Genomic DNA, 24428 nt, shown 5'->3' on the forward strand with positions numbered 1-24428 from the left:
GTAAAGAAAACTTTTCAGTAGACACAATTTTGATGTGCTGGGTAAGGTATTTCATAGCTAGCTTAAAAAACTTACCTGACCTGTACGCAGTGTACTCTGGCACTGTTGATCCTTTCCTTCAGATTCGCTATACAGTCAGCAAATTTCAGGCTTTTTGCTGTGCTGTATTCCTTGCATCACAAAGAAAGACTCAAAGGTAGCTGTGGGGCTTGCTTCTGGCCACTTTTCTAATGTAAGCAAATCCCTTGTTATTCTCAGGATTATAAGATGCTGGCGTACACCCTTGCTGCAGACTTTCTGCTTTGACCATCTCTTGGGCCCTGCCCCTTCTCCCATGTTTATCCCCATGGTACCAAGCTACTTGCTTTTGAACAACTGCCCACCCTTGTGGCACAGAGTTTTGCAGCAGGACCAACATTAATGTACCTAAGACAGCCGAAACAGGAATCCTTCCTACCTCTAGTCCAATCAAGCACTTTTAAGCGAAATATGGAATAATATCCCTCAGACCGTTGTGTCTCTTCCGTAAAACTGTGACGTTGTTTTAGCTCTGAGATTGGCCTTTGTGGTCTTCATGTTAAGTAATTTCACTTGCATACAATAACCCATGTGTGGTTAAGTGTAACCGAAGTGAGGGATTTTGTTGGCAGTTTGATATACTGTGGTATTGTGTTTCGGTTTAGAAGTCTTTCTGTTGGCCATATCCAGACATACTGAAGTCAGTGGAAAGACTCCGGATTTACCAGAAATTTAGATGAATTTAGAAGAATTCCATTTGGAGCCAAGAATTGGCCTTGCACATTCTGAAAAGTCTGATATTAATGTAGATACTTGATCACATGATGTGCTTTTTAACCACCCATTTCAGATGCTAACATATGTTTTCTTGTTGCTGTTTAAAGGTCAAATGGCTGGTGATCACACACGACTGGAATTCCACAACATAGAGACAGGAATAATAACAGAACGGCGCTACCTGTCTTCCGTGCCTTCTAATTTTATTGGCCATCTACAGAGTCTCACATTTAATGGCATGGCATACATTGACTTATGTAAAAATGGAGACATCGATTATTGTGAGCTAAATGCAAGATTTGGGTTCAGGAACATCATAGCAGACCCTGTAACCTTTAAAACAAAAGCAAGTTATGTTGCACTGGCCACGCTACAAGCATATACATCTATGCACCTTTTTTTCCAGTTCAAAACCACCTCCCTGGATGGATTGATACTTTATAACAGTGGCGATGGAAATGATTTCATTGTGGTTGAATTAGTAAAAGGGTATGTATGGATTAGCATGATGGCAAAACCAGTCTATTCAAAATGTATATACAGGAGAAATACAAGGAAAAGTTTAGGATACATATCTTTATCCAACTGGATATATATGATTGATAAATGTTTCTTCATGTTAAAATTCATATGCTTTATTGTGACTCTTTCTTTCAGATGATGCTAGATGCCTGAAATATATGAAAGTAAATAATAGGTATAACTTCTCTCGTGTTTACCACAAAGAAGTACTAGTTTGTAGCCATCCTCTTGTTCTCTCTCTACGTATGTATGCGTGTGTTGGTACATGGAGTGCTCATTACTTTTCAGAAACTTAGGACTGCATCTCAGCTCATCTAAATGAGTAGCAATTCCTCTGAATGAAGGTTGCTTCCCCATGTGGCATTCATTGTTGTCTTCTGGTTTTACCAGCACTACTGAGGAGTACAAGCAAATAGCAAATATTAGACATATTAATTAGTGCCCCGTGCTATATAAAGAAAAAGGAAACTTTTCCAATTTTTTTTCCCCAGGTATTTACATTATGTGTTTGACTTGGGAAATGGTGCAAATCTCATCAAAGGAAGTTCTAATAAACCTCTGAATGACAACCAGTGGCATAATGTGATGATATCAAGGGATACCAACAATCTCCACACTGTAAAGATTGACACTAAAATCACAACACAGAGCACAGCAGGAGCCAGGAATTTAGATCTCAAAAGTAAGTACAGTAATTCCTATATAATCTCCAGTGAGGGTCATTACAGAGTGATAACCTGAATAAATCATGTATGTAAAGTACAGTATAACTTTATAATACCATATGAAACCTGTTCTTTTATACTAATTAATATGATCACAAGAGATAATACCATCTTAAACTGACAATGCCAGTTAGTAGTAGTTCTGCACATGTAGGTGCAACTTTAAATGTGTGGAAAAACCATGGGGAAAAAAAATAAGTAGGAAATGGTAAAAACAGAGAGTGGTCCATATAAACCAAAAGGTAATTGGAGAACTAGAGGACTCCTACAGCGTCTGTGTAAAAATCTTGATTTTTAACAAGAGCATAAGTTATATAAGTGGCAAGTGAAGATCACAGCCCAGGCTTTACATTATGACTGCAGAGACCTTGCCAGTACTCATGATCTTTATGTTAGAGAATTGGGGAACACTTTGACCTGTCCCTCACTGTTCAACATTCTACATAAAAACCTACCTTAGGCTGGGAAAATGGTTTGATGCCATAAACTGTCTTGTAAGTAAAGTGATCTTACGTGGCAGTCCTCCAAATCAGTTGTAAATACTACTTGCAGTCACAAACATACTGACCTAGATATGTAATGAGTTGTAATTTCATTCGCAGGTGGCATAAACTTTGTTTTATAGGCCTAAACCTACATGTTATAGATCCAGGTAGATTCTTAAGAACCATTTCTATAACCCAAACTGATGCATGTAGGTTTTAAAATAAGTGATAGTAATCAGTTATAAGGATGGGTTTCTAAAAAGCTAACTTGCATCAGAGGAAGATATCTTTTTGAAAGGATATATACGTATACTTTTAAAATACTGACTATCTAATCAGACATAAGAATATACGTTCTGGTCATGTGAAAAACTATTGTGTATTTTGATATTCTTTATATAAGTTCTTGGTAGAAAACCCAAAATTTCATAACAGTTAAAGAAATACAATATTTCAAAAGCTAGGATGTTCAAAGTAGATATTAATATTCCATCAAGAGCTTATTCCTTGCTGGATTTTCTTTTAACTACCTCTGAGTCACAGATAATGAGCTGACCTTAGTAATTATTCTGGATTTTGTGATATTTTACATGTTTGCCTCACTTTAAATTGCTATTAAGCTTGTAAGAAAGACTGTGAAAACAGTATCTTGATGTTTCATAATCTTCAATATGGGATTCTTTAATTTATAAACCTAGTGTTTCTGATAAACCATTTTGGATGGCTCATGCTCCATTCCTAAAATTGCACTTGAAATTTGTGCCATGTTATGTCGCATTTTTGCATTCTGTTAAATATCATCTATGTTTATGGAGACAGTGTAATATTTCAACATTTTTTTTGAGGCTGTAGAGAAAACATCCACCTTATTCCACTTTTTTTTTTTACGATGGCAAGTACCACTTATGCATATGTATATGTATTTAATATGTTTGGGTAATATAAATTAGACATGGATAAGAAAACTAATCCTGTTACGGACTGATAATTAAGTTAACAAAATCGTTTTATTCTACATGTTTTCCAAGCCGAATGTGGTATGTTGGTCTGTTGCCCTATTTAAGAGACGAAAAATAGAAGTTTGCGCCAGGTGCTTACAGGAGACACTAGAGGGCGCTGTGATCTCATAGATCTCAGTGCAGTCCCAGGGAAAGCTCACGAGCGAGGACAGCCTGTGCAATCCAGCATTCCTTTGTTTTCTGCACTTTGAAAATTCTGCTTTGGCCTTACCCTTTTGAAGCAGAACTGTATCCGTAGCTGGTGCATTTTCTAACCTTGAATTCCTTTGGAAAAAAAAAAAAAATAAACCCAACCAACAAAGCTGAAGAGCATGAAAAAACATAGTGAGATTTGAAGCAATGAAGGTGAATTACATTAGATGCTGATTTTTTGTAATTCACCACCCAGGGAATGTGGATAGAGAAAGAATAACAAGCTTGACATATTCAATGCAGTAATATATAGCAAGCATCTCTCTCAAACTGGTCTAGCATACACAGGTCTGTCTTCTTATACTAGTATGCTTCGTTTTATTTTTTAATGAATTCAAATATATTTTGCTCAGACAGCATCCCTTAAATATGGTTCAGCATACATCATAAGAATTTTCATTGGATTTTGAGGGGAGTTCAAACAGACACATTTTGGCCAGCAGGCTAAAATTGAGGGAAAAAAGCACCTTTATTACTGTTTTTCCTTCCTTTGTATTCAGTTGAAATGCCTTCCTGTAGTTTGTTCTTTTCTGTTTTATGTCAGTGTTTCTTACAATGACATATTTCTATTATACTATAAACACTACATACACTTTCCTGCTACTTGTAATTAGGTTTATTTCATTGTCCTGTATTATTTTAGCCTTAGCAACAAAGCAAATTCAAAATTACACTGCCTGCTACTGGTGTCAATAGTTCTGCTTAACCAGAGTTATCATTAGGTAAAACATAAATGTGTACAGATAATATAGGATCTGCACACTTTCTGAGTAATTGTAGAGTTACCAGCTTTCCAGTGCTGAAATCCAAGCTAATCCTGGAAAGATAAATCCCATATATGTAGGGTTTTTTTGCAAACACACACAGAGTTCAGTATGAAGATAAGGCACAGATTGTGTTGTAGAGCCTGCACAGCGTGGCAATTGTCTGGGAAAGCAGACAGCTGCCATAAAAGTATTGGAGAGAATTTCCAATATATGTTTCCTTTAGAGTGTAGGATTTGGCTATATAACACAGAAAATTCATTATTCCAGACATGGGTTCCCTGCATAACCCCTGATACAATTTCAGTGGGTACCTGTGGAAACACTTATTCTCCAGCATAATTATTGCTGTAATTCGATGGGTACATTATAAATTGGAGACAAATAAATGAGTGAAAATAATTCTGTTTGAATTCCAAGAACTGTGTTATTTTTCCTAGCAGAGAAAATTAGCAAAGTGTACTCCGGTGCAGTCCTAGCAGATAACCCATAAAGATAAATGAGTCTTAACAGCAAAGGCAATGCAGCTCAAGCCTGCCAACAGTCAGTTACACAGCAAATTTCCTTTCGTGTATTTCATGAGCAGATTTCCCTGTCCTGTTTTCAGTTTAGCTCAGGTGGTTAGCATCATTGCAATTCAAGACCTTCAGAGGCCAAAATAGCTGGGTGGAAGGGAATTCTTGCTTGCTTCACTTGATTCTGTGCTCTGATGGTTTGAGGTTTCTGAGTTGGGGCACAGAAATGCAACTGAAAGTGGAATTTGACTGGTGAACCTAGTAGCCTTCTGTGATGGAGTGACTACATCTGGACTGACTACATACAGTGGACCAGGGAAGGACTACAGATGTCACTTATCTGAGCTTCTGTAAGGCCTTTGACATGGTCCCCCACGAAATCCTTCTCTCTAAATTGGAGAGGTAGGGATATGATGGGTGGACTGTTCGGTGGATAAGGAATTGGTTGGACAATCACATTCGCAGGGTGGTGATCAACGGCTCAGTGTCTGAATGAACATTGGTGACATGTGGTGTCCCTCAGGGGTCCATATTAAGACCAGTACTGTTATTTAATATTTTTATCAGTGTCATAGACAGTGGGACTGAGTGCACCCACAGCAAATGTACTGATGACACCAAGCTGAGTTGTGCAGCTGACACACCTGAAGGACAGGATACCATCCAGAAGGACCTGGACCAGCACAAGAAGTATGCCCATGGGAAACTCACAAGGTTCAACAAGGCCAAGTGCAAAGTGCTGGACCTAGGTCAGGTCAACCCTCAGTTTCAATAGATCTGAGGGGGCCAACAGGTCAAGAGCAGCCCTGCTGAGAAGGACTTGGGGGTGCTGCTGGATGAGAGGTCGGACATGAGCCAGAAAGAAAGCCAGTTATATGCTGAGCCACATCAAAAGCAGCATGGCCAGCAAGAGGGTCTGCCCCTCTACTCCACTCTGGTGAGACCACATCTGGAGTACTGCATCCAGCACTGGGGTCCCCAGCATAGGAAGGACATTGGCCTGTTGGAGTGGGTCCAAAGGAGGGACACCAAGATGATTTGAGGACTGGTGCACCTCTCCTATGAGGAAAGGCTGAGAGAATTGGGGTTGTTTGGCCTGGAAAAGAGACAGCTTGCTTAGGGATGACCTAATGGTGGCTTTCCGGTACCTGACAGGAACCTGTAAGAAAGATGGAGAGGGACTTTTTACAAGGGTGTGTAGTGACAGGTCAAGAGGTGATGGCTTTAAATTGTTAGACAGTAGGTTTTGAGAGTTCATTGTAAGTCATATGTTATTCCTGTGCTGTTATATCACTGTATCCTCAAAAATTACTGTTCATAGTAGAGCACACATCAGAATCAACCTCCATGGATTAAAAATCTATCTGTTTTATTTCTGTAGCTCCACACTGGTCCCTGGCTTCCTCTATGCCTTTGTGAGATAGGGCTGCTGTTGCTATATACATTTGCTTTTTCATTTGCTGTTTTCTCCAATAATGTGAAAACAGACTAGTCTGAAGCATCCAAAAGTAGTCATATTATTTATGATATCACCTCAGTGGTCTTACAAATGCATGAAATCATACTTCTTCCATGTACATAAGGATTTGCTCAGCAATTAATTCGTTCTTGTAAACTTTTAATGCAATTAACTAAATTGTCAGTAGATGTACTAGCCAGGCATATTCATTGATGATTTGTAATAGTCCCTTAATCTATTGATATTTCATTTGCCTGTCAGAGTAGGTTATTCATGCTAAGCTAAATTAGTCTTGATCATAAAGATTTCCTATTTCAGCAATGAAAGTTGAAATTGTTTCAGTTTCATGTAATATTTCTCCCCATTGTTTTATATTGAGTCCATTATTACTGTTGCTTCATTATTTGGGGTTTTTTTTATACTGCAAGGTCTCTATCAATGGCAGTGATCTTTCATATTTCTATTAGCAGAGAAACAAAGCTTTAGGAAGGACAAAAAAGTATTTTATATAAAACCACAAATTTGTAAAAACAAATGAGTATTAATGCTCAAATTTCTCAAATAATCATGCATGAGCTAATTGTAATGACCTTGCCAGTGGGCTGTGAACTCTTCATGCAGAAATAATGTTGTGTTCCAAATGCAGAGTTCCAAATACTGTCAACAGCAAATAGATCTTCCCCTTGTGACCTGTTGGGGTAGATAATGGCAAATGCAGCTGTTGTCTTCCTGATAGCACAGGAAAGCAGCCTCTGTACAGAAGGAAAAACAAGTGCCTGAAAACCAAGTTCTTTGAGATTTCCCGTGTAGCAAAGTTATAGGGTAGATTAAAAATAGGTGATTGGACAACCTGGTCTAATGGGAATTCGCAACTTGTCACATGCTGCTTCTAAACAGCAATGCTGTGTACCAGGCTGTGAAAATAACTTTGGCAGTGCTAAGACTTCAGAAATTGTATCCAAATTGCCAAAATTATGAGGTGGGGGAAAAACCTGGAAGTCTACCTCAGTAGATCTAGATTAAATAAAATGAAAGAAGATAGTATATCTGAAGTCAACAACACTGCAGTAGTCTCTCACAGAATGACAGAATATTCATAGTTGGAAGGGGCCCATGAGGATCAAGTCCAGCTCCTGGCCCTGCACAGGACATCCCCGAGAATCACACCATGTGCCTTAGAGCATTGTTCAAATGCTTCTTGAATTCTGTGAGGCTTGGTGCTGTGACCACTTCTCTGAAGAGCCTGTTCCAGTGCCCAACCATCCTCTGAATCAAGAACCTTTTTCTAATATCTAGCGTTTCAGATGACTCCATGGTGAGAAAAGTTTTTGCTTTCTGCTTCTTCTCCCCTGTTCTTCTCAGAATGGGCACATTTGCCTACATTCTTACATCTGTTTGGCCTGCAAGTTATTTTCATTGATGACTGTGGAATTTCATTCAAGCCTTTCTGGACTACCCAATAGAAGTTATTCTAAGGATAACACAGGACATACGTATGCTCTTAAAACTTAACAAAAAATCTGGATATCTAGTGTAAATCCATTGCACTGGATCTTAGCACTCCCCCAGCAAAGAAGCACATCCTGAACTTGTTTTCAAAATATGCTGCTGTGGGCACAAGAGCACCACCCTCATCAGTCTTGGTATTCTAACTGAGCAGTCCTTTTTGCAAAAGGGCAAATTCATGGAATATCCTTAGAGTCTGGAGGTGATTGTCTTGATCTCAAGTAATATCATATAAAACGTTACCCCTGGAAACATACATTCAAAATAAGAGCATTTAACATCTCAGCTTTTTCGTAGCTTTATGTGGAGTTATGTGGAGTTCATGCCTGAATTACTAGCTAAAGGAAGAATTTTGTAGATGATCTCCAGTCTAGTATGATCTCCGGTCTAGTATGTCTGTTGGAAAGAGGAATTCCTCACTGTTTTGAAAACAACCTCTGCTTAAAGCATGTGTTGGCTATTAAAGCAGACAGTGAATAAATGATATCAGAAGGAAGGGAAATCTGAGCATATTATGCCATGCAAATACCAGCTTCAGTAGACTTTGTCTATTTTTCAGGTGTATACAATGTATAAAGTGGTCAGAATAGGAAAGAAATGAAGGACATTTGATGTGCTTGAATGTCTCACCTCTCCACCACAACCATTCCCCTCATACAGAGTAATTGGCCTAGCATTGATTGTGTGGGAGATGGATTGCCACGCAAACTTACGTGGCAATTAGATTTTATTATTTACCATTTAACATGCATCACCAACTTTTCTCACAGTCCATTGGACAAGCAGACTGCTCTGGGTTTGCATCTGTTTAATCTTTTTCAATGCCAGTACTTTCCATCTAGTCATTAGGAGGATAAAAAGAAGTAAAGAGAAATAAAGCAGCTGGGAATCTTGAGGATTTTGATTGTCAAGAAAATGTTAAATGTTTCTGTGTAACTGTTTCTTGTTTGAGAATAGATGTTATTTGAAAATAGGATTCCTGGGGAAATTTTAACCTGGAGAAATCCAGGGGTATGTTCAGATATGAGCACTTACCTCTTGCATATCTATTTTTCTCTATTGAAAACTTAGCTGCTAAGGACATTCTTCTGTTGTTGCTGTTTCTCTCACATACACACACACACACACACTTCCTATCACACGGCTTTACTTGCTTGTGAAACTTAGGCATATTTGCATAACCATTGAACAGTTCTGAATAGAGTCAAAAAGTGTAATAGGAATGAAAACCAAGCACCAAGCTGTGCATGCAGAAGTGGAGAGCACATCCAGCAGAGCTGAGATGTAAAACAGTGAGCTGCAGAGCAATAGCATGAGAAAAAGTTTCTAGACAGAAGGACATTTGTACAGGTGTGAAAAATCTTCAATACAGTTATGAGAGTAGTATGGTTATGAGTAGTGTGATGGAATCAGGATACCTGGAGAAAAGTAGAGCAGCAGCTATATCTCCAGTGTGGACTGCCATCGAAATTGGTGTCAAGAGAAAACGATAAGCTGCTCTTCCTGATGCACCCATCAACTGTAAATTCTCTCTGGTACCTCTTATAATTCTTACTGCCTTTTTTTCTGTCAGTGTGGACTATGGTGCGGTGCTACAATGAAATTGTAAAGCGAACAGTATCAGCCAAGGGAAGAAATATCTTCAAAGTTAAATTCTCTTGACAAATAACTACAATAGGTACTATGTGCCAATAAGAACGTCAAAAGAAAACCCACAATGTCAGCATTTCAGTGCTGGTGATTTCTTTTTTTTGAATGCCTTTAATGGGGTATTCAGGCAAGATACTGAAAGCAGTGTAGAATTGGGGTGAAAAGATCAGTTTCTATATTCCTTCCCAAAAGAGTGACTTGCTAACCCATAAATTCTTTTTTTTTTTCATTTTTCTGCAAACATTTTGCCTTGCTTGGTTATCAGTACAGGGAATGTGAAAGATGAAAGCCACCACCTGTCACATCCTACAACAGCCTCTTGCCTGAAGTATTTGAAAAGACAAATAACTCAGTAGAACCTAGACAAGTAAACTAGCTGCCCTTTCCCTTCTTAGGTGAGAGAGGGTCTATAAGTGATAGAATTCATCACTCCAACAGGAAAAATATTTGAAAAGCCTATTTTTCTTTTTAAAAAATCACGTCAAAACCAAAAGGCATCAACCACAAATCAATACTGAAGCTACAGAATGGACTCTTTGAAGTGAGTAAGTGGACATAACACACAAAGTTTACATTTTCATGTCTTCCCTGAAGTGCCCTTGCAAGTGGTAGACAAAAATCAGTCATGCTTTGCTCTAGCACCAAACAGGCCTGTGAATGCACAGCAAAGTGCACAATCTCTACTGGAAAGGGAGATTTGTAAAGCCATATGCTGGAGCGTATGTACTGCAGAAGCTGTGTGGATGCATCATTTAAGTCTTTGTCAACTGCCCTTCAGTTTATTAATTAGTTTATTACAGGCTATGATCACAGCAGGCTTCTAGTTTTATTGGAAAAAAGACCAATTGTATTTCATCCACATTTTTGAAGGGTCAAATACCTTTTTTTCATATAGAACACAAAGTTTAGTTAACTAAATATTAGTTAATAATAACTAACAAATTAGTTAGCTAACCAGCAATAAAATGTTTAGTTATGAATGATGGAAGTGGGGAGAGGCTCTCATTCACTATTCAGGCCCAATTCCTTTTCTAGAGTGTTGAAACCACACATCTGAAAGAAAAGTCACTGCTCTGCTTTGCTGGTTGCACAAAGTTAATGTGCAAAAGATACGTGTTTTTGTACATTGGAGAGGAGAGAAGGCCATCAAGGACAAGTAGACTTCTATATTTCATTGAGTGTCAAAGGCATATCATGCCTACATGACATTTTCATTTGAGACAATATCCCTTGATTCAAGATCAGGATGTTGTCTGTTTTGTTTGAGTTACTGCATATTCAGCTTGTGTGAGAATAATTTATTTTCACATTTCAGATGCCCCAAAAATACCATGAGCTGGGATTTTGTGAGTTGTCTTATAATGAGTTCCACCTGGTACTTCGTTGAGCGACTATTAAGATACCACAAAGTGATTTCTATTGATCTTGTAACAGCAAATCATCTGTTTTAGGAAGGACTTGAATTAAGTGAGCACTTTTTTCTTTCGAGACTTTCCCTATGGTATTTCTCAGTCTTTTCAGTCCTTGTTCCTCTTTGCCTGCCTGAGGGAAGAAGCTGTTATATGCTTGATCATTTCAAAAGAATGTATTTGGAGAAAAAGTGTGCCTGACACCTTGGCTTCACCACAGCCAGATGTTCCTTTGTATTTTCATATGTCATATAAAGGAACTGTGGAGATGCTTGTTGTGTTTTCAGAACTCACCATGGTATGCCAGGGCTATCCATCTCTTTCTTGGGGAGTAACACTACTCTAGTATGCTGCAGAAGCAATCTCATTCCTAAACATAGTAGTGATTTACTACATTGTGACATTAGAAACTAGACAAGGAAACTTATTTCAAAATGAAAGAGAAATTAAGAGAATAGATGAAAGTACAGTTAAAACCAGAAGCACAAGAGGTGAATGAAGAGAATATCTGCTTTTGGAGAGAATGGTGGATTTGAAGATGCCTTTGTTCAGGCATCAGTATGTCCAGGGATATTATTTTTATTAAGATAATGAAAAAAGTTAGGAGAAGCCAAGCCACAATTCCTTTCACTGTTTCCTCCTCTTTTTTTTTTTTTAATTCAAACTTGGAACCATATTTGAATGAATGGTGTCCATTTCTTGTCAAGAGAGGTGTTCAAGAAATGAACACCAGATATGTACATAAAACACACAATTTTTGGAGAGTAAAAAACTATATAGTGGTTAAACTACTTGTTCCCTGATGTCACAAATCCTGATTTAGATTCCTGTGGACTACACTAGTTTGCCAGAAATGAGTGGTCTAGGGTTGCTTAGAGAATCACCATAAAAGGTGGCAGCAAAAATGGTTTAAATATAAATTTATGAAAACTTAAGAAAGTTCGATGACAAGGTTCACTCTATTACTTATTACATGAATGAAGCATACAAAGGAAAATTAAGTTAGAAGCAATTTAGAATTATTTACCCAGACAAAAGATGCAACAGGGTAAGGGAGGTCCTCCCATTTTGTTGCAAGGTTCAGTGTGAGCTCCCTTGCAATCTAAACTCCTGATGGAGCTTACGTGCAGCTAGGTCCAATCTTGGTCTCAGACTTGGAAAAGGTTTATACCTAAAGGAATTAACTATATTTTCTTTTATGAGTACTAATTTAGCATATAACTAATCAGCAGCTTACGAGGATCTATTGGGAATAGAGGGGCTCTCTGCCTTGGATAAGGAAAGGTTGCTCAGTCTCAGGTAAGCCATCTGAAACCTCAGGAGGTGTCCCAACTCAAGGGGAGAGTTGCTGGTGTACAGTCAAGTTGCAATTTAGAGAGAACTTAGTTTGGACTTATCCAAAGATCTGTCATTCATAAATAGGTCTCTATGCCTTGAGGAACAACCTTGAGAGGCATCCTGGATCAAAGGTAAATCACCACTACACAGCCAGGCTGCCTAGCAGGGAGAGCTCAGAGAAGGCTCACTTAGGCTGTTGTATTTATGCTATAAAGTGGTTGGCTCATAGTCAAATTTCAATGGGAAAGGTATATATGAGACTCCTTGTACCTACAACTTCATTTGTTCCTTGATAAATGAGTCTTGGAAAAGCTGCTTGCTATCCATGTGTTAGTCACACAGTCAGTGTTGCAAGCTCATATGCATCAATGCTCACTCAAGATCACTCTCTTCCTTTGTGGGTTTCCTAGAGGAGTTTTTGGCTACAGCTCAAGCATTTACCTACTTCAGATCCTGTACCAAACTGCTGCTGGTTTGCTTAAGGAGTCAAGTGCATCTGTTACACCTAAGCAGTGTTCTCACATTGCTGTTACCATTATAAACACATGGATAATAATTCTGTCTTTATTAATGTTTGAAGACAGTGGTTGCTGTTAAATTAAATTAATAGTTTTTGCCTGCCAGCATGTATCATGTGAGAATTCTCAGGTGTAGACATGAATCAGGAAAGGAGGAAAGTCTGTGAAATGACCTGTCAGGAATGTCAGGAGTGCCAAATAATAAGTTACTTCTGGTAGTTACTCAGAAAAGAATAAATAAAACAGCATCTTCAGTTTTTATTTTACATTTCTTTGGTTTAGCATTTGCGAAGTTCTTATTTTGAAGAAATGCAGAGGCTTGGGATAAAAAAAGATGAGCTATTACAGGAGGATTTGGCATTTGTTTTACCAACAGTTGTGTGTGATTCACTGTTGTGTGGTGTTCTGTGTGTGTGATTCCAGTAATGAATACATTGAGAACGTGGGTTCATTTATTAGCTAGCAATTTGTTTCTGTGTTAAATTTACTGGTTTCTAAAAGCACAAATCAGCTCTAAGTCAGAAAAGTGATAAATAGGTGTAAATAGGAAAGCTCCTGTTGGAATAATTGAAGATCTGCAGTACCTGTAAAAGATGTAAATGAAACCCACTAAACTCTGTCAGTGCTGACCAGTACCATTACCGCCATGTGGAACAGTTGTAGCTCTGAAAGTGCTGCCTTCCAGTTGATTTCCCTGGCCTGCAATGAACATGCTGGTGAGAACATACCTGTAGCATACTTGATTTTTGGCTTCAGAAAAATGAAGGAAACAATCTTCCCTCTCTAACAAAAAGGGAGTAACTCTGTGTACTGATTCCCAGTATACCTAAGAAAAGACTTGTGAGATCTGCTTTCAAATTAACTGCTTTATTTGAAGCTTCTCCAGAGATCAGAAGGAAATCCTGGAGCACTCTATTCCCTCACCCATTTCTTTACTACCTGTTACTTTGCCTATGACAGTTAATGTATTTTAGATAAATTGGCTATTTTCCTTTATAAATTAAGGAAAATCAGAATTATTATTAAAAAATGAGACCTTTTCAGGAATACACTTCAAAATCAAACTAAATGTCAGAAGAAAATATGTGCATGAAAGGTAATAGCTAAACTTTAGTTCCATAAACTATGGTTAGCACTAGAATACAAGTATGTCCCTTTCCATATGTACTTTCAAAACTCTTCATCTGTTGAAAGAAAGAAATAGGAGAATTGCATTTTCCATTGTGCACACCTTCTTGAGATGGTCACACATTTTCAGTGGTAGCAGTGTAGCATTAGTATTGCATTGAGGCTGCAGCTAGTTTAGATAGTAGTTATGTAAGAAGTGAAAATAAAAGAAAACCTGAGAATTTGTATCATACTATGTTGATTCCTCCCATCTCTTGTAGTAGAAGCAGGGACAATCTTGTATCTTTTCTGTATCTGTGCCAATGCATGTTCGATATAAAATATTTTAATTAACATTTTCTGCAATCCTGTATGTCTGAATTTCTAATGGACTGAGTTTTGTAGGAAACTACATCTTCATTGAGATGTACATGAAAACGGCATGTGATTAACTGAATAAAAGTAGCTATGCAAAAAATTGTGATGGCAGATAATTATAATAATCAAGTGAAAAAAAATTGAGTCACTTTAAAACAAAAATAAACATCTGAGTCTAAATTCCAGAGCCTATCCCGTAATCCAATTTTGTCTCTGAGAGAAAGTGTGTTTTTATGCCATCAGCAGCAAACTCAAGCCACACTTAATATTAAACCTGGGAAAGGTTTAGCCCAGAGTCATAAAAATACTTTTATATACTTTATAAAAGCTGAAGTCTAATAGTCAGTATGGCTGCTCAATATATATCATATGTATTCGTGTAGTGTATTGCCTAGTGCAAAAGCAGATCTCAAGTTATTTTCAACATCAACAAAGTTAAATATTACCCAGAACACATCTTTGTAAAAATTGTATCTGTCACAGCATATAATGATCATCTAAGCATCAACACTCGTAAGGAACTTGAAGTAAACTGTTGAGTTACAGCTTATTTAACTCAACTTAATGTATTGCACTTCAGTTCATATAATACCTAGTTAATTGTATTCCAGTATATATTTTCAGAAGCAAATATTCTGAGGTCCAGTTTATATGTTGGCACATTGACCTGGAGTTCAACTAGCCATAAATCATAACTGATAGTTGTTCTATGACTGTATATAGGAATCTCAATGTGTTTGAGAGCTGGATATTCAGAATAAGCAGAGGATCAATCTGAAAGATTGGGGTTTTAAAGATTTAACTAATCACATAATAAAAATGGTTGTCTGGACAGTTTACATGTTGGGATGTTTAAAATGACGTTGCACATGTCATGTACAATAGATCAAGTTTAATCTTTTTAGCATAGAAGTGATTTTCTTAGTCCTGCTCTCTGGAGTTTCACTCTTTTAAGTCTATTGGAATCAGTTGAGATGAATCATCTCTCTGTTCTGAGCTGACAATGACTGAAAGCACAGAACTTCAGGAAACCTGGAAGGTTTTTGCTTTCTAGATTTTCCACCTAAGAAAAAGATGAGGAGTCTTTATCATGAGGCAAGAGTTTTAAATTTGTTTTCAGTTCAGCAGATTGAAAAGTGCAGAAATCTTTCTGCTGTGAATGAATTAGATCCCATTTGTGGGAACAGATGGATCACCATATTTTAATCTGTTATGTCTAATCTCATGCTTCTGAGATTTACACTGTACCTCAAAGCTCTAGAGGAAAGCAGTATCTTATTTTCCAAATTATCTACATAGAATGGATAAAACTTGGGGTTTCTTAATATATGATGCTATAAATGTTGCTAAGACTTTTGGTTGGTTTGCTTATATATTTAATAATATGTGTGTTCCTATGCTTTTTATCTCTATTTCGCTAATTCAAATGAAGTTGAGGTATAGGGCTGGTATGTAGTGACTAAAAATTTTTCACAGTTTGATAGACATTTCTTTGTTTCAAGCTATTTCCTTGCAGGCAAACTGTAAACCATTCCAAACAGCAGTAAATTGCACTCCCTTTCAAACAAGGAAGTATGCCAGGAGAACCAGTAAAAGGTGTGAATGCATCTTACACTGATAAGAGGGAGATTAAAATTAGCCAGATGGGGTAGTGGTGTTAGCTAGTACATTCTGAGTTCTGTCACTATAAAACCAGCCTACAAAGCTCAGCGAACACGTAGGAAATTATAAATTTTTTATTTGAGGTGATGCTGAAACACTCTCTGGTACATCCTATGGCCTAGGCTCCAAAATCATCCAGACTGGGGGACGTACCAGAAAGCACAATGTCGATTAGAATGTATATTCATATAGTCTCTGGAAAACTTATGCTAGGACAAAACATGCAAACAGTGAGGATTCAATGCATAGGTAGAGTAAGAATTTTGTCACTGGGTGCTGCCATGAGCACCTTCCTGCAAACAAGTTCAATGCTTCTCCGAAACTCAGGTGTTCCTGTGTGCCTGAAGGAGCTTGTCTGTAAGCACTCCAACCAAGTTGACAAAGATTACTGCTTTTTCTGCGTATGAGGATAATACAGCAGGACACTTAAGTAATGCAAGATGTAGGAGGCCATGGTTTCATTCCTTTCTTTCTGTGACAGAAGAAATCAAGCACATCTTGTCTGCCAGGAGGAGGACTGAATTCTTTTAGCCAAGTCTCTATTCCGGCTGTTCATGCTTCCCTTCTCTGGCCAAGCAAGAGTCAGGTTCTTTTCTGCAGCTTGTCTTCAGCAACAGGTCTGAAAAGCAGCTAGTTAAACCTACACTCTGACACTTAAGGCACACTTTACAGGAGGAGGTTATGTTGGTCTGAAAGGTCACTGTTCTGCCCATGAGACACACCCAACAATTGAAAGAAAGGCAGTGCCTGAATTGATTTAAAACAAAAAAAAAAAAAATGCATCCTCTCCTTGGTGTTTAAGAGAAAAATTATAGTTATGTCCTTTCAAAGTAAGTCTCAAAGCTAAGCATTAATCGAAAGGAGATAAGCACTACTTTTCAGTCCTGAGTAAGTTGCCTGAGGTTCATCAGAGAGAGCTGTTTATAACAGGTGTCTGTCATCAGCATTATTTTTGGCAATAAAATTCAGTTTGCTAAGTGTGCTATTGCCATTTTAAAGGCATCTAACTCCCCCAGTCCCACATGACTGACACAGGGTATGAGTTTTGGTAGGAACAGTTAGTCATTTTGCTGCTTAACAGTGGTATCCCTAAGTTTCTCTTTTTATGTGTCCCTAAATCCTTTATATCTTGGTGTACTTTAGAATGGATGATTCTGGATAAATGGACTTCTGGTGGATCTTAGTGTTCACTTGTTGTCTTTTATCCCAGTGTGCTGGATCCATCAGTGGTATGATCTGTGGTCAGGTCCTCTGAGTATGTGAACAGTATGCATCAGTGCTAGATGTGTTTCTGGATGGAGATTCTGTGATTTAATCCTCCTCTGTGAAGCAGATACATGTTTCCTGAATACATATGCTGATGCATAAATAACATATCCTGGTACTTCTAAGTAATTAGTCATTCAAATGTGAAGGCTACAACTGCATTTGAAAAAATATAGTCCTGCAACACCAAAGAATCATACGTGTTATCGGTGTTTGTAATTTTCTATGTTTATTTTGAAGACTGTTTTCCTGAGATACCTGTCATTCAGCACAGAAAGGACAGAAGATCAAGCAGGTCAAAGGTTCTACAGGTTCTTGTCTGTATCTAATATTTATTTCTCCTTATCAGGTGATTTGTATATTGGAGGAGTGGCCAAAGAAATGTTTAAGTCCTTACCAAAACTGGTGCACGCAAAAGAGGGATTCCAAGGCTGTCTTGCATCAGTTGACTTGAATGGACGGCTCCCTGATCTAATCTCGGATGCTCTCTTCTGCAATGGGCAAATAGAAAGAGGATGTGAAGGTATTAAATATGCTGATTTATTTTTTTTTATATCATAGTGAAAGTATTATGCAAATCCTGCGGCATTTTGTTGATATGTACACTTCAAACACCAAGATTCTATATTTTGCCTGCTCTAATTGATCTTGCTTGACCTTTTCTTATATAAAGGTTGCATTTTTTAAGTATTATGGAGACAAACATGTGCCTGCCCTACAGCACAGAGATTTATCTGAGAACATAAATTGGCTTCATAACATAGGTTCTATACCTCTTTAGTGGCAAGATATTTTGCATGTATTTTGTTTACTTCTGATGTATTTTAATTAGTGATAGAAACAAGAATAATTAGCTTCAATGAAATTCTTTATTTCTTCATAGCACTTAGGCATTAGCTAAGGCTGAGACATTAGCTAACTAATTCCATTTTTAAAGCAGACTTTTTGAGTTGATTAATTCAAGGCTAATTTATGAAACTGTTTAAGACCAGTCTTATATCTACTCTATATTTGCTTACCACTGAGATTAGTAATGTCATGAGCCTTTCTATATGAAATCAGTAACAGACAAATATGTCTTATATCACATTTTTATGTCTTTATTGACTCATCTGGAATATCATGGAATTTAAGTGAGGACAGAATTCAAAGAGGTGTATTTGTGTCAATCTCTAGCTATTTTCCCAGCTGTCATTTAATCCCACATTATTTTTACTATGATTTATGGAATAATTTGAATACATTTTCTGTCCCTACATATTTACTTTATTCACATAATTCTGGATTTTGTGTCTATGTTCAATTTTGTGTCCTCCCTTCTCCAAAGTGCCTTTTTCCTCTAGACAGAAAAATGTGTAGATGACACTAGAATTTTCTTTCAAGTCGTAAACTTGATGATTTTGATATCAAGTTTGTTAAGTTTGCAAATTGAAACTGTACAAAGTCCAAGCAGAGCTGGGTGGGTTTCCTCAAGCTTCACAAGATAAAGCTTTCTGGTGGAGAAATTCTGTTTCCTCTTTTGTTGTGCCTACAGTACGTTTGTACAGGTGGAACTCTTTTGTTCTTTACCTGCTACCTTTAGTCAGTAGTATAAGTTCTATTGAAATAGACACTGAAGCTACAGAAAAATAAGATGTGAATTTTGCGTATTTCTATCAGTAGTGCAAAAATATGTATAAATTAGTTTGTCACTGAGTTGAAAAAATTAGATTCTGCTTTCTGAACGGTGCTAGCAAGTTCCTTGACTGCACTATCCCTTCAATGAGTCAAAGAATGCCTTAATTCCATTATGCATTTCACAGCTTCTTTAGAAATGATGTAATTTCCTAAATGAATTTTATGTACTTCAAAGAAATATTGCCACGGGCCTAGTGTGTGAATTCACCTTTTAAACAAGTTGCACAACTCACCTTAATAAAACTGCCAACAAAAATAATAAAGGCCATGCAACTACTATACTTTTTGGTAGACGATCCGCTTTTTCCAATGCCAAAATCATCTGACACAACAAATTGGACAAACCAGATGTGCTGCCTGGCTCCCAGATAACTGCCTCATCAAAAGTCTTCTGCCCATAGAAGGAAATCTTTAATAGCATGGAATGAAATATTCCTTTCCAACTTTTCTGCTTAACCTTGCAAGCTAACTCTTTCATCTCACTCGTCTACATCAAGTCTTCCTGTTGAACCCATCTGTCAGTCTTTTGTCTGCAGATCATGAATCAGATGTGCAAGTGTTCTGCCACCTAAAATATGATTTAAGTCACTTGTGAATTTAGCTGCTTCCTAAAAAACTTTTGTATGCCTCAAGCTTCTCCTACCTCTGCTGCTGTGTACAGCTGGGACTGTCTCCATCCTTACAGAGCTGAGTGTTTTGCATCTATCTCACACTGCAGTGGGGTGTGTAAGCTCTGTAAGTCTCCTGAGATGTCAGGTCCAAAGAGCTCAGGATACAGCAGCAGAAGTGATTTCAAAACAGTGTTAGTCACTGCCACTCTCAGTCTAAAAGACTACTGGTATATGTTCTTTGATAAGACATCAGCCTGCTGGAAAATCTGTCCTGAGAAGTGAGGCACTTGAATTTGATGTTTTTCAGATTTACAGGACTGAATTCCTCAGCTTTCTGGTAAAAAAATATAAATAAAATTTAAAAAAAATAAAAGGTGGAAGTTCTTTTTCTCCCTTCTGTCAAATTATGAAGCCATAATGTACTGCTAATTAATTTTATCTCTTAGACTTTTTACTTAAAATACTTCTATTTCTCACTGACATTACTCTTATAAATGCATGAAACCTTTTTTGCAAACCCACCATGGGACTGGTGGTGGCAAGTCTTAAGGTTTGCATTTTGAAGTTTCAACCACAGGCTGGTAGGTATCTCTGTTCTCTATCATTGAGCACTGAATAGAATTCACACTTGGCTGAATTCACCTTGTTGACAAATTTTCAATGACTAGAACAGATAGAAACTAACAGCTAGAAACATAAATATGCTAACTAGCTCTTCAAATTGTTAACGGCAAACCCCAGAGCCAGGTTGTGTCAACACTGTTTTTCTCTAGTCAAATCCATTGTAATTTTTTTTCACACTTAACATAAAGCAGAATTATCAAAATTACAGTATGCTATAAACATAGTTTTAAGATATTTGGGAGAAAAATGCACTGTGTGCATGCATGTCTATATATAATTTTGTGTACTATGTGAACTATATGAAAATTTTCACATATTAACATTCATGAAGATTCTTGGTGGTAAGATATTAAATTTGTTGTTGTAAAACAATGTATATGTGACTTTATAATGCTTTTTGTGTTATATATTGCATGTAAGCCCTTATATAGGGTAAATGTAAAGGAGAGACCAAATCCAGTCTAAAAAGTCTGCAATGAAAACTGAATCATTTAGAATATCTAAATTGATTGTGAATAAAAAGATGGGTGCTTGAGAAGAGTGTATTACAGTATTTTTACTAAAGAGCTTAGTTCTGCAATATATATATAGGAAAATATTAACCTGTTATGGTAAATATTGCAGTATTTACCAGCATTCAACAGTCCTCTGTTCTTTAAATAAAATAAAATTCCTACTTTTATTAAAAGAAATGCCTATATGTAAGCTAGTCTTGAATAATGACTAATATAGATAAGCCGAAAGTGCGAAGAATCAACTTCATAAAAAGCAAAATACCCTGTTTTTTAACAAGATTGTACCTGTGATTTTTTTTCTAAACCTGTGTTTTGACATGCACTTCTTAATGTGCCTACAGGGTCCTGCAGTCTGTGTACTTTTAAGTCCTTGTGACTTTTGCTCTACTTTTGCAAAGATGAGGAAATTCAACATTGCATAACTAAAGTGTAAATAAATCCATGAATATATAACATTTAAACACCTACAGATATTTTCACTTCAGCTTTGTAAAGTTTCCGAGTAGCAGAATCTGGTGAGAAAAAAATGTGTCTTGTCAGCTATGGGATTCTGTCATTATAATCCCCAGCTCAAGAAAGGGTGATGTAATGCCCAAATGTTTAAACTTCTGGGCTCTAAACTCCAAAGAAAAGGAAATCGCTATCTTATGCCTGCCTACTGCAGTAAGTCAGTTATAGGTATTATTATTATTTGAACAGGAGAAAATAGAATAGTTCAGAGTTTTGCCAAAACGGATGCAGTGTATGCTGCCCTCGTTCTTAGTCACACTGGTGACTGTTCAGGCCCTGGTTCAGAGATGTGCTTCAGCAGAGCCTCACTTAAAAGAAGAGGTCATTGAGATGACTTAAATCATATTGGTACAGATTTTTCTAAAATGCTGGCAAATCAAAATAAAATCCAAGACTGAGATATTTGAAGAAGCCATATGTAAAGAAGGGTTGTGTGGATTTTTCTCTAGGGTGTGATTTAAATATATATATATATTTATATACTCTTTGGACTGGTTTTTCCCTGTCATCAATGACTGGCAGTGGAAGTTTCAAATGGATATTGATGTGTGTCCTCGAAAATAGTCCAGGACAATTTTATGATTCCAGAACCAAATTTTTCCTTGTAGTGTGAAGAATTAGTGTGAAATGTGTGTGAGCTCATAGTAAACTGTGGTTCACGGTCTATATTTCAGTCTTCATTCACCAGCCACAAAGAAAGGGCTAGAAAAAAAGACCACAGAGGATGATGGTGCTAATTATTCTTGAATTCAGTGTATCTGAACATGACAAATGGCTAGTCAGGATTCAGCGATGCATTTACTCTGCTAATTCATTTATATCTATCCAAGGAAGAAAAAAACCCCCACTTTTAATTTTCTTTCATTACATGTCATCAGCTCAATTAACCATTATATTTCTAGTAAAATACTGGCAAATTACTGCTTTCTTATTTTGGCTTGCCTGAAGATTTATGGCTATTAGCATTGTTTGCATTATATGGCATTTCTTTCTCTCTTAACAGCAGCATGCACTTTACTCTGAATGTTTTTTTTCTGTGTTTGCTGCCATTTCAATATTGCTTACTAACATTTACTATATTTTGCTTTTTTATTTTGCTGACAAGTTGCATTGATGAAAGCTGATTTGCAAGGTAGATAGCCCTGTGTGTATTAAACAAGACTGAAACCCCCAATGCACAGTGGGACTTCTGCAATAAATGCTCTGTACATTTCAGAACTCAAGTGTGTTATTTTGTTTCAGATTTTGTCTTTCACACCTCTAAAACAATGGGCTACATGAACCTTCATTTTCCAGCATAGCTTGCATAAAGGCTTTCAGTCTTGAATATGTTTGTATAGTGATTGCTTTAGTGCTTTGATCATTCCTTTTTGAAATTTCTTTATATTTCAGTAGTCTAGTTATGAATCTCTAGAAATAGAGTAGCTTTGTTTTTCATGCATATGTCACGTTTTGGCATGTCAATTCATTCGTAGTCTGATTTTCTGCATTTCCCTTTTAAAAAGGAACCTGCATGGGATCCCTGAAGCATGTGAATCAGTACTTGTCAACATTCCTGCCAAAGAATCCCAGACTCCCCCTAATTTCAGACCTAAATCATTTAAAATAATTTGTGGGATTAAAATAATTGTAATAGTGTAGCTTCATTCCATTTTTTTAATTTGCTTTGGGTTTTGTTTTATTATCCAATCTTTCATATCCCAGAGTATTGATTTCTGTGGTATCTGGCTTTGCTGTTTGAAATGTATTTATAGGAAGAAATAATAAAGTTTTTTAGAAAATATTTAACCAGTTAATGGTCTGACATAAGATAAATAACTGACAACAAAGTTAACATTCCCACTGTACCTGGAAAAACTCTGCTTCTGTTTGTGCATTCTTCTGTGTTCGATATATCAATCTTACAAGTAAAGCAAACCCACCCTTTTAATGTTACATGCTGCTCCAAAATCAGCAAGTTTATGTGCGTTTGACTTGGTAATTCTTTGCTCATTTGATTTGAAATGTTGGCAACTAGTTAATGTGATCCAGTGAGAAATACCTTTCTTTGGAAGACAAAGTGCAAGTTCTTTTTCATATGTTCTCATCAGGCCCCAGTACAACATGCCAAGAGGATTCGTGTGCAAACCAGGGCGTGTGCTTACAGCAGTGGGATGGATTCAGTTGTGACTGTAGCATGACCTCCTTTAGTGGACCATTATGCAATGACCGTAAGTACATGAAAAAAATACCCATCTGAATGCTTGAGAGCTTAAAGGCAAGTGCCTGAAGCTTTATATCATTTTAATATTAGACATTTAAATGAACTGGTAAACCCTGTGAAAATCTGTAAGGCTTGTGGGAAGAACAAAGCTAAAATATACAGGAGAAGTTTTTGAACAATGTGCTTACCAAACACTGGCAGAATTTGGCTTTATTATACTTGATTGCAAGTCTAATATACTGATGGTTACCTGTTCGATATAGTCCATTACCTGCATAAATATAACAAAGGGGATTTTTTTCTGATTGAAAAAATGGTTTACATTTTGTTACCTAAAGTCATATTATAATTTTGTAGCACTATCATGAGGGCTGTAATTACTGTGAAACAGTTGACAAGGCTCATTATCTCCCTTTGTAGATTTCTTTAGGTGACACAGTAAACATGCCAATAATAAAACCATGCTGAGTATTTTAGTTCTGTTAGATTTCATCTGAATAAAACTGCATAACATACACCAACCATCTGGTCTTTCAGGAAAAGCTTAAATGTGTCAAAAATAAGGGTCCTGATTCACCAACGTCATAATCTAGTTTTATTCCAATCTAACCTTATTGATCTAAGTAGAATTATGCAGAAGTGAAGGTGGAATAGTAATTGAAGAGCCATAATGATCCATGGTAAATGATAAAAGTGAGCGACTGAGTTCTATTTTTAATTCATCACATTTGTAATATCTAAATGCTGCACATTTTTATATCCATATGAAGTAGGAATTTCTTTAAGGCTAAGCATTTTTATTTCTATTTGTATACATTGACCTGAATGAATGACTGATGATAGAAAGTGTTGGTATCATTGTCTAGTCAAGCATTTTGGATTTTTATGCCTTGTTCTGGTTTTCCACTCTACAACAAGGTGTGCCATCTTTGACAAACCGTAACATAACAGAATAATTATCATCCGAAAAGCTTTTGG

At 36.9% G+C, this 24428-nt stretch overlaps 1 protein-coding gene across 1 annotated transcript; it reads left to right on the forward strand.

Moving 5' to 3' along the window:
- Positions 1-907: 907 nt before the first annotated feature.
- Positions 908-23457, forward strand: LOC103811270 (neurexin-1-like; the record flags this gene model as incomplete). The annotated part of the gene is made up of 4 exons (XM_009084232.1): positions 908-1284; positions 1809-1999; positions 17660-17833; positions 23338-23457. Coding segments are annotated over exons 1-4 (862 nt in total), but the record flags the coding sequence as incomplete, so codon positions are not given.
- Between the last annotated feature and the right edge of the window lie 971 nt (positions 23458-24428).

This window comes from Acanthisitta chloris, unplaced genomic scaffold, assembly GCF_000695815.1.
Source record: "Acanthisitta chloris isolate BGI_N310 unplaced genomic scaffold, ASM69581v1 scaffold2191, whole genome shotgun sequence".
Classification (NCBI taxonomy): domain Eukaryota; kingdom Metazoa; phylum Chordata; class Aves; order Passeriformes; family Acanthisittidae; genus Acanthisitta; species Acanthisitta chloris.